The 12,396-nt window shown below is 36.6% G+C and overlaps 1 protein-coding gene across 1 annotated transcript in view; it reads right to left on the reverse strand.

The window, feature by feature from the left end:
* Nucleotides 1-584: 584 nt before the first annotated feature.
* Nucleotides 585-12,396, reverse strand: part of LOC141724864 (uncharacterized) — a 53,198-nt gene continuing 41,386 nt past the window's right edge. The window contains exons 3-4 of the mRNA XM_074527150.1: nt 1,372-1,481; nt 585-813 (exon numbers count right to left, since the gene is read on the reverse strand). Of these exons, the coding sequence (XP_074383251.1) occupies nt 585-813; nt 1,372-1,481 (339 nt within the window). The remainder of the gene's footprint in view (nt 814-1,371; nt 1,482-12,396) is intronic.

A 12,396-nucleotide genomic window follows, 5' to 3' on the forward strand; every position in this document is an offset into this window, starting at 1 on the left:
CCATCATCCATCTCAGCCTCAAAGAGCGTTTTAGCTTTAGATTTAGGCTTTTCAGCAGTAATGTCAAGCTCTTTGATTCCACTGGCTACAAGAGCAGTTGTCTTGAGTAGTTCAGCATTCTTACTATCAACTGTACCACCACCATAGATGATCTTCCTTTGTTCTTGCTCTATTTCATGAGTCTTCAGCTTACCATACAACTTCTCAAGTGTCATGGTTTCAAAGTCAACACACTCACGAACAGATGAAGCCTTGTTCTCTAAGTGGTGAGGTAGGACTAGCATAAACTTCCTGTTGACTTCTCTCTGAGGATAAGTCTTGCCGTGAATACTCAATTCATTTAACAGCTTGTTCAGTCTTTCAAAGACTTGAGTAATACTTTCTCCAGGCAAGGACTTAAAGGCCTCATATTGTGAAGTCAAGATGTCCAATCGATTGTTCCTGACATCTTCAGTTCCTTCCATAAGCAGTTCTATGGTTTCCCACATGTGCCTTGCACTCTCACAGACCATAATTTGGTGACTCATGTCATCATCCATTGAATCCACCAAAATAAGCTGTAGGCCTTCATCTAGAGCTATCAGTTATTTGTCACGTACACTCCATTCAGCTTCAGGACATGACATTCTCATATTAGGCAACTCCGGATGATCCTTCATCGGCACATGTCTTCCTTCTCTCAATACTTTCATATACTCTGGATTCGACGCCCGAATATACAATAGCATTTTCTTTTTCCATAGATTATATCTCGATTTATCAAATTGAGGAACCTTGATATTACCAACTTTCTGAGAACTCATCTTATTAGATCTGAGAAAAATTCGCAATATAACATCTCAAAATATGATAACCCAGTCAGTCAACAATACCAAACCAGTCAAGTCAAAACCAACAAGTCCAAGTCAGATCTACACACCAAAAGCACTCCCAGACTCCGTACAACCAAAATCAACAACAAAACTTGCTAATCTAACGTATCAGATCTGTATATTGATCAACAAGCTCTGATACCAATTGTTAGGTCCGAATATTCATACAGGGGGGAAATGTATGTTCTTCGTTTTCTAAAATTAATTGCAGCAGAAAATAAACCTCGAAAATGAAATAAACAAATACAAAGAGATTCACGGAATAATTCTTATTATTAAGAAATTAAACCGTAAGGGTTTGCTTACAACTCCGAATATAAATAATTCGAAGCAACAAATATAGAGAGAACCAAAATAATAGCTATGAATCTAGGATTCTATCTATCACTCTAAAAATTTAAAGTTTCTAACAAAAAGTATTAAATACAATCAAGAAAATTTTAAATGATGACCTTGATATTTTTGTTCACGAATAAACAACCTGCACTACTTCACTAACCTGTGACTAAATAAAATAGGAAGCATCAACTTGCGACATATAGAAGGAGCTGCCAAATGATTTTTTGAACTTACTTTTAGCACCCTGCGACCCTCATATATTTTTACAACCTGCGCTGAACAATTTAGGAGAACTTGCGACATACAGAACCTTAAACTGCGACTAACTCATTTCACACTCTCAACCTGCGCCGTGTAAAGATAAAGGCAGGAGATAGCTTCATGTTAATTTATTTGAGCTATCCTGCGACATAGAAGATTAAATCTATTGCTGCCTTTATCTCGTTGCACAAAATAAAAAGCAGCAGTGCTTGCTTTGTTTATTGCCGATTGGTACACTGAGTTGTACAACCAGCAAATGTACTCCATTAAACTGTTGACTTCACGTGCATGTGACAGGAGCATCACGAGGAGAGACTGAGCGCTGAAAGGCACACACAACGGCAGGAGAGTGCGCGTCACGCGCCAATAAGAAAACCAGCGAGGGAGACGCGTGCGCTTCACGGCGCGTGCGCTTCACGGCGCGTGCGCTTCACTCGCGGTTAGGGGGCAGTCCGGTAGGAGAAAAAAAACGCTGCCATTTTACAAAATCTGTACAATTTTGTTTTGATGATTTCTTTTGTTCAAACCACACCAGTATTGTTCACTCGTACATGTTAAGTTCCATTCTGGCCGGAAAACCGAATTATTTATTTATTTATTTAATTAAAACAAAAAAATATATATTTGACTTTTAGATAAATAAATAAATAAAACCTGATTTTATTTATTTATTTAATTAAAATTCAAACAATGATTTTATTTTTCCCAAAATTAAATATTGATATTAAATTAAATAAATAAATGTTTTGAGATTTATTTATTCATTTAATAAAAATCAACATTTAATTTATTTATTATAAAATCAAATTATGATCTAAAATTAAATAAATAAATGAGATAATTTTCATTTATTCATTTAATAAAAAATCAGTCGTTGATTAGAAATAAATCCTGTAAATCCTGTAAATCCTCGGGCTATACTTCTCTGTATCTTCAGGCTTTCTAATCTCTGGGATTTTGTATCTTAATATATTTCCAGACTCCTTGAATACAAAAACCACTTAACAGTGTTCCTAAAAATAATACTCTGTTTCCTTTTACGGATCACTGACGTCTCATGCACAGGTCTGGTTCACAGACGACTAGTTCCGCTCTCAAGCCTTTGTATTATACCCGTCAAACCACTGTTAAGTCTTCTACCAAATATAACCAACTACACTAGTAATCCTTGAGGTATTCACACTGATTCTGTCAACTGCTTCGAATGACTCCAACCTTATTCCTCCGATGCCTGAACATATTAATGAACTTCATACGGATCACTGTTGATATCTTCTTCACTGCAGCTAACAAAACCTTTTGTGCATATACCCAATAAACAATCTGTACTGATCCTAGTGGGACATAGATTATTTCAAAGTCCTTGTTCTATGTTGAGTTATCCAAACCAGTTTTGTTGAGATAACCATACAGTTTCAATCTTGCTCAACATAGTCTGATTCTGTTGGATCAGAGGACCACCGAACTTAATATGATTATTATGAGTAGTTGAGTACCGTAGTTGATTATTTGTTAAGGTAATTGATCAGAGGTGGGCCTGCTAATTGCTTCTTTGTTTAGGTTAATATTAATATTATTATAAATTTATTTAGATAATCAGTTAACCGTAATAAAAATAAACCCCCAAGACTATTTGATAAATGATTATTTAAAGGCCGACGGAGCATAATAACTTGCTCTGTTGTGATAGCCGAGCGTCTAGGTGCAGGGTATCATATATGTAGGTTATATGGCTAATAGTATACCCGTTTATAGTAGGTAGGTATGATAGAGAAATGTCATACTTGGTTGAATCTTCCCAAGTATACCAAAGATTATATCGATGGAGTGAAATTGTTTGTGAAGAAAGCGATGGCCAATTACGCTACTGTAGAATAAATAAAGTGCCCTTGTCGTAAGTGTGAAAATTATTTCTGGTGGTCTGCCGGTGATGTTGAGAGTCACCTGATATGCAGTGGACCGACATTATCGTTCGTTAAGTGGATTTATGATCTTACTTTATTGGTAGACAAAACCGATAATATAGATTTTGAACCAAATCCCGGATTCAGAGATAATCTTGACGAGATTTTAGATATGACACACGACAACATGGGACCAAATGCATATGCCTGAAAAATTTATCGACTTGTCGATGATGGAAAATAGCCCCTCTACCCTGGTGGCAAAAATTTCTCGCGATTAAGTTTTTTAGGTAGGTTGTACCATTGGAAGTGTTTAAACAGAGTAACTGAGTCTGCATTCAGAGAGCTATTACAGTTGTTATAAGATGCTGTTACCAGTATTAATGTGCCTTCCTCTTTTAATTCCGCTAAAAATATTGTAAAGTATCAAGGTCTTGACTACAAGAAGATAGATGCATGTCTAAATGACTGCATCTGGTATTTGGGGAGAATAAAAATAAAGTTTCTTGCAAGACTTGCGGTGTTTCAAGGTGGAAAGGCGTGGCACAAGAATCAAACGATGACAATAGTGTGTATGGATAAATATCAAAGTGGTCACACAACTGAACGCCATATATCAGTTTAATTATCAAAGTTAACAGGGTATCATTTGAATCACTAAAGTCATAATAAATATCATACATATACCTCAAAATATGTGCTCGAGAATTGAAATTTATTTTATGGAGTTCTATATATTTTTCTTGAATCCTATTACAACCAAATGAAAATGTATGAATTCTAGTATTTTCGATAATATAATAAGATTTTTTAAAATTTATCTACTATTTATTTTTAATTTTGTAGTCATTTGCTTTATTTAAATAAAAATAATGAGTAGATAAATTTTTAAAAATCTCAAAAAATCATCTGAAATACTATGAATTCATAACTTTTCATTTGGTTGTAATAAGATTTTAAAAAAATATTTAGAACTCCATAAAATAAATTTTAATTCTCGAGCACATATTTTGAGGTATCTGTTTGATATTTATTATTACTTTAGTGATCCAAATGATACCCCGTTAAATTTGATGATTAAACTGATATATGACCTTCAGTTGAGTGACCACTTTGATATTTAACCCCAATAGTAAAATTCCCACAAAAGTAATGCGATATTTTCCACTGATCCCAAGGCTCCAACGACTATTTACGTGTAAATATTTTGCTAAACAAATGGTTTGGCATGCGGTTGAACGAAAGAAAGACGGGAAGTTACGTCATCCGACTGATGCTAAAGCTTGGAAGACTATAGCCGTCAAGTTTCCATATTTCCCATCTAAATCTCGCAATGTGAGATTGGGTTTAGCTATTGATGGGTTCAATCTATTTCGCAATATGACATACACAACACATGGACAATTGTAGTCGTGAACTACAACCTTCCTCCTTGGCAAAATATGAAACCAGAAAACTTAATTCTTTCAACCATTATTCCTGGCCCGAATGATTCGGGAAACAACATCGATGTCTACATGCAGCCTCTGATTGAGGAGTTGAAAGAGCTATGGAAAACAGGACTGGAAACGTATGATGCAGCAAGTAATCAAATCTTTACATTACGCGCAAGTGTCCTATGGACAATCAGCGACTCCCTGGTTATGGAATATTGTCTGGGTGGAGCATAAAAGGGAACCTTTAAATATCGTCAATATATTTAAAGCATAGCAAAAAAACTTTGTTATATGAACCATCAGAAATTTTTAGATGCTAACCACAAGTGGAGATCAGACAAAAGAAGATTTAATGTCGAAATGGAGGCTAGACCAAGTGCTCCGATGTTAACTGGGAGACAAGTTGCAGAAATTTTGGATGGTTATGAGAATTCGTCCAGTGGAGTGGGTAAAAAAAGAAAAGTCAGTTGCGCTGTCAACCATTGGAATAAAAGGTCAATTTTTTTGAGTTGTCATATTGGAAGGACGACTTAACTCAACACAACTTGGATGTTATGCATATAGAAAAGAACATATGCGATAGTGTTTTGGGAACCTTGTTGAGTATTAGTGGTAAAACTGAAGATCATCTCTAGGCTAGGTCAGATATGAAGGATTTGGGTATTAGAAATGTAATAACCCAAAAAAAATTGGACTTTTTGTAACCCTTATGAATAGTGATTTTGCTGATTATGCTGAATAAGAAAACTTTTCATGTCACACTTTGTAGGGGTTCTTTTATTGATATTCTGAGATCTTATTAGTACTCTATATGGTATATAAGTGTATGTAAAGATCGTCAGAATCCAAATCCGAACACTTTGATTTTTCCCGAAAATCCACCAGATACCGAAAGAATTGAGTATAAGGTAACAGGATAAAAAAGATTTGAATTCAAGGATTATAAGAGAGGATCATAAAAGGAATATAATTTATTGAGAAAGGTTAAGGAAACCCAAGTAATAAGATCCCGGGTATAATCCCTCAAACGATAAACGAGAACGAAAGTTATGCGAACCGTATAACAGATCAGCGGTCATTAGCCAAGTAATTAGGAGCTAATCAAAGGGGTTAGTGATGATGATGTCACCACACCAACAAGAAGAGGACAAGTGTGGGAAGATGACATAGGAAAATGACATAAGCATGACCAAAGGGAAGGAAGTGTTGGTTGATTATAAACCACACAAAATTTACCATGGTTAAAAGGTAATTAATCAAAACAAAAGCAAAACAACCAACAAAACAAATCACAAATCACAAAAACACATTTTCTCCACCTTTTCAAGAAGAGCTCTCGGCTTTTTCATGTTTTCAAGGAGAAAATTTCCAAAAATCAAGATTCTAGCTTTGTTAAATTGCAAGGTAATTACCCAAGGTCCCTTATGATTAGATAAGCATATCCTAGGAGTTTAAGCTTCTATTTCTTCATGAATCTCTTCCAATAAATTAAGGAAGAAGATGATGAATAGTATTTTCAAGATTACTAACTTATTTTCTTTGATTTCCTTTAAGATCCAAGCATTCCTAAGTTATCTCAAGGCTTCTTAAGGCTTCCTAGCTACTCTAATCACTCCAAGTAAGGTATAACACCTCCAAAACCTAACTTTACTTTGAGTATTAAGATGGTTTTGATGGTTATAGTAAATGAGAAGCATGATGCTTGTGTGTTTAGAGTTTGGATTGGATTGTAGTGATTTGGATGTTGAAATCTTGTTTATAGTTAATGAAACTTAAGTATAGCTAGTAGTTCATGTGTGGGGTTGTATAAATTGGAATATCTTGAGGTTTGAGGACTGATGTAGTAAGGTTTGGATGAGGGTTGGTTGTATTGTTGGTTGTGAGTTGAATGGTGGTTGTTTGGAGTGGTTTAAAACTTGGTAATCGCGTAAACATAGCCGTCGTAATGCCTGATCTACTTTAGACTTTTTTGTTCTTAACATCAGGACCCGTGAACTCACTGTTAGGTTTTGACCATTTCCGTGATTAGATAGTTCATGTTACGAGCTTCATTTTGATATGTGGTTCGCTTGAATCCGATATACGGTTTAGAAGAAACGACCGTTTTAAGTAACGGCGTTTCACGAACGAACTATTACCCCTCGCCTTACTTTGAAACCTTGGTTAAGGCCCCTAAAAGACTAATTGGATTACGAAACAATTATGTAAAGTGGATTAGGCAGTTGCTAGAGTACTCGCGAAAGAATCGCCTTAAAATTCTTAATGGTTAATTTATTAAAAATGGTGGAGCCAAGGGTACTCGAACGACTTATGTGATTCGTTAAGCGTAGAAGTGACCATAAGCAAACGTTAGGGTTCAATTGGTTAAAGTCTAGTTTCTTAAGCGACCGTGGTTTAATTCCGACTTATGTTGTTGTTCATAGGTTATCGGACCCACTCTAAGCTTAAGTCTAACCGGGAACACTCAGGCAAGTTTTCTACCCGTTATACTGTTGTTGTGATGTATATGCATTATCTTGTGATAGATGCATGATGGTTAATTAGCAAATCTTGCAATATATATTGGAGCATGCTGCTATGGGATATATGCATGTCTGTTTCGTAATCTTGATATCTATCTGTTGATTCCAATGCTTATAGTTGCATAATACCTATGCTAGAGATAAGCAGTAATTGCGTATACCCTTAGTATAGGGGACCCAAAGGTGAACATTTTCTAAAACCGGGAGTCGATGTTCCCGAGTATATTATATATATTTATATATATATATATGGATATAGTTTTCAAAACTATTAATCGAATAAGGTTTATTTGATAACTTTATTTTTATTAATGAATAGTATTTTGAATATTCAATGGAGGGATTATGACTCCGTTTATTCTATTTAATGAATATTATTTTGAATATTCATTCGAGGACTTATGACTCCGTTTATTTTATTTAATGAATATTATTTTTGAATATTCATTCGAGGACTTATGACTCCGCTTATTTACTAAATAATATTCTTTATTTTATTAAAGAATAATGTTTCGATAATCAAACTTATTTTCGATTATTCAAATAAAGATCATACTTTCGTATAAGTATATCTTTGGTTATTTATTATTCATTTCAAATATGAGCTTTAAAACTCCTACCTCGATTATTTTATAAGGATTACCCTTCATGGGAATATTATTTAAATAATAATATTCAGATACTTTCTAACATATCGGGACTGATTTATTTTATTAAATCAGTATTACTCTAAACATTCTTTAAAATGTTTTCGAGTCTTCAAAATGATTTTAAAAGTTAGGGTGGATCCCAAAACTCATTTTTATATTTAAGATCCTCCTTTCGAAGGGGATTTAAATACTCGCTCAAAACCTGAGGGATCCGGCTCTGTGGTGTGTTTTATATTCACAACAAGGTTGCTGTTTTGATAAAAGAGTTTTTGATTACTTACCCAACACTCGGGAAGTAAAATTCTTAGAACAAGTTAATCCATTAACAGGCACCGCCTGGGAAATATCGGTGAGTTTTCCTTTCCAACTAGATACGACTTCTTGGTGGAGCCGTATCAACAAGTTTCTACTTGGGGAAATGGGGGACAAGCTTTACGTTTCAGAGTCATGGATTTCATCTGAACTAGGAGTGGCGTAAGTGGTCGAGTGGCACCGACCCAGCCTTATTATATTGGCCCAAATGGCCTGGAAGTTCCGCTAAGACGGTCCATTCCTTAGGAGTCCAGTGTTCGGTTGACAAGTAAATCCGATAGGTTCTCCTCTACATGTAGAAAATGGTGGGGTTGCACTACTGCGACTGATCATCGTAAGTGGTCTTCCTGGCGCGGCAAACTCCCGTAATGAGTTCATCATCCAGTTTGGATATTTCTGCAACACTATCTGGAGCATTCGATCGAAAGGCTACGGATGGGTGATTGCTGAGGCATTGACAGGGTCAAACGGTTATAATGATGTTTCCCTCAAATGAAGTATCTCGTAACTTCATTTCTTTTAAACAACATTTCAAGGATTGAATCTATTCAAGTCTTATCTTGTAGTCTCATCTATGTGAGGAACTTTCGAAACTGTTTATATCTTGAATGGTGGTGCTTCAAGTAGTATTCAGAAAAGATATAAGTATATTGGAGTATCTTGTAACTTCATCTTTTCAACTTATATCCAGTTAATGATTATCTTATGAATGACAAAGATTTTCTGGAAAAACGTTGAGACAAGGTTAGATATATGAGATCACCTTGCAACGATATTTTTATACAGTTATAAACTGGAACTATGTGTATATTATACATGTCAGAGGATTTCAAAGATTGTGAAAAGTATATATGTATATATATATACTGAATATTTTGCGACTTGGTCGCGTTAAGATGTCAACTTGGTTCATTTCTTCTTGACCAAGACTTTCATGAGTACTATGAGAATGCTCATATATTGTTAATTATTATACATATTATTTCGGTGGGCTTGTTGCTCACCCTTGCTTTCTTCTTTCATTACACAACAACAGATAGAAAAGATGAACATGACCAAGCTTCCAATTCGCAAGCGGTTAGGAAACGTTCCGCAGTTTTCTGGAAGCGTTGATGCCGCCGTAGCTGAGGTAGGAACTACCAATAGGCTAGGCTTTCAACTATTGATGAACCAGACTTATGTATATTATGAATTGTAATAATGGCAAAGAATATGTAAATTATTCAGAAACCCTTTTGAGGTGAAATGGTTTATAATTGTGGAGTAAAATGACTTGTGTTATTTTTGGTATTCATCTCTGAGACTATAACTTATGGTGTGTGTGTGTGTGTATGTTGTGGGGTCACAGTACACAGCAGTTGGTTGATTGTTAAGGTTAAGTATTATTAAGGGAAATGGAACTCGTGACAACCCGAATCCCAGACCCCAGATTTGGGGGTGTTACAGAAATGGTATCAGAGCCATGTGTTATAAACCTCAGAGATGATGTGACGTTAAGATAATAAGTTCACTAAGATAATAAGAACTATTGCCAAGTTCATAGTCGGGCTACCTAACGTAGTACTCACAGTTAAAACCCTTACGGGAACCCTTATAAATATTATGATAGTAACATAGTTCGTTCTCGTATAGGGCAGCGGGGCACCGAACCCTGAGGTTCAGGAGCATCAATATGAGGATGTTTTATTACATATTGGAGATCAAATTGTGAATCCAATAGAGTACCCTAACGAGGGACCGGATGAGATTCATATTGAGAATGTTGCGGTTGAGGATGCTATCCCAGAAGGGATTGCTGCTGAGGAGGATCTCGTGGAGGATCCTGACGAGAATGAAGACAGGACCGCTGAGGAATTGATGACCATAGTCAGGGCGACTACCAGAGCTAGAATAACTGCGAGGGTGGCACTAGAGGATGAAGAGTTACCAAGGGCACAAAGGATAATGAGGGCAGAAGGAGTGGGGCCTTCCAAGACACCAATTATACCAGTATTAGACCCTCTTCCAGAGGTTCTTGTAGACATCCATGAGGTTCCACCAATTCCTGTTCCCTCCCCTGTACAGAGCCCAGCACCTACTGAGGAAATGCCACCTTTATCTCCTGCACCATTGTCACCTGATACCGTGCTTGGTTATCCATTTGGATCCCCTGGGTCTGCACCACCTGCACCCCATGGACTGCTAGATGCTACCACTCAGGCTTCTCTTATCGCCGATTATCATATGATTTTGGGTGGCCTGTCTGAGGCCCGTAATGTTAGGAGTGATCTATTGGATCGACTTACTACACCAAGGATTGAGGGCGGGGTACTTCCGGCAGGATTAGCTTATAGCATGGACAGGATTGAGGCTACCACCCGAATTACAGCTAGAGGCCATCTTGAGGGTCAGGTTGATCCAGCTCTACTTGCGACTAGCTTAGACCTCATCACCTCTGTGATGGAGCAGGTTAGGGATGTCGTGCGTGGCCGCATTCCTTGATCCGTGGTAGTGTGCAGAGCCAGAGCGATCAGACAAGGGTTTTATGTAGCACCGCTTTTGGAGGATTAGCCTAAGTTATGAATGATTAGTTCTAATGACTAGATGATTATCTATGGTAGTACTTTTGGGATAGAAGCGATCAGACCAAATGATGTAATTCTCTTTAATGTGTTTAGTTGTTGTACCCTGGAACAAATGGTTATGTATATATTCATTCCTTTCAGTTCAGATCAGTTTGTTTATGATGAGTTCATATTGTTAATTGCATTATTAACACTTAAGGGTGTCATGAAGTTTATAAAACTTGAGAATTCATAAATTGCGATCATGTAAGGACTGAACGAGGGAAAGGATTAAGCAAAGTAAGTAAGACAACTATAAAGAGATTCCCAATTTTTTTCTTCAAGCATTATACCCCCACGAAGAATAAGATTTGGGGCAAACCCTGAATGTGATAATCAGGGAGGTCGCAATTAAGATATAAGGGACTTGAAACATAATGAAGTGGAAAACAAGGATTTTAACGTATAAGATAACCCCAAGTATGGGAGAAGGATGAAACATTTCATACTAAGGAAACAGAAAGTCGAGTAGGGAAAGGAGACCCAAGACGGTACTCCTATACAACAATTCATGGACCTGTCTAAAAAGAACTTAGACTATTATCCCCAACCACCACCCTGAGGAGACAGTGCGGTGGGAAATTCTTTCAGGACCTTTAAGTCGCTAAGCTCTCAGAATTCCAAGGAACAAGCGAACCCAGTAGAGGCGGGAGCTTGGCTAAAGGAAATATAGGAATCATTTGAGATTCTAAATGATTGATGAAGCACAAAAGACTATTTTATCACTTACCTTCCTAAGAGAGAGGCCACCCACTGGTGAAAGACCAAGAAAGGCACGGAGCCAGAGGTTAGAATAAACTGATTAAAGTTCAGTCAATTATTTTCGGGAAAGTAATTCCCAAGGTTATGGAGATAGTGTAAAAGCTTTAGAGCCAGAACAAAGGCGGACGAGTATGATGAATTATGAATCTAAGTTGTAAAAGTTGTAAAGATTCTTTCTGAGGACAAGAATCCCAGAATGACGTGATGTTTGAAGTCAATGATTAGTGGGTTCATGTAATGGTTGTAATAGAAACTAAAATCAAGACTGGAGTGGAAATGAATAAAAAGGCAATACAGTTTGAGGAATGATAAGGGAGTTGGGTATGAGGAAACCCTAAAGACTCGTAGCAATAGAAATAGAAAAGTATGTAATCATCAGGATGAGGGTGATTCACTATGAGTTAAAGTTGATGGTTGAAGGCATAAGGGATACACATATTGTACCCCCTTTAAGTTGAGAGTATTCGATGAAACTTTGATATAGATTGACGGATTTATAAGGAAACACGAATGGACTGAGGAGACACGATAACAAGAAATTAGGAAATGGGATGAAGGAAGTGACCTTCAAGAATGTGAAGTGTAAGACCGGTGGCATGATACCCAGAAAAGGGAGACGCCAGGTATGAAAGATATCCTTATATTGAGATGACTGTTAAGATAAACAACAAAAGTAAATGAGGAATTATTAAGAAGAAGTTCACGTTGAACACGACCAATATCTTCCAGAACATC

Source organism: Apium graveolens, chromosome 1 (assembly GCF_009905375.1).
Source record: "Apium graveolens cultivar Ventura chromosome 1, ASM990537v1, whole genome shotgun sequence".
NCBI lineage: Eukaryota > Viridiplantae > Streptophyta > Magnoliopsida > Apiales > Apiaceae > Apium > Apium graveolens.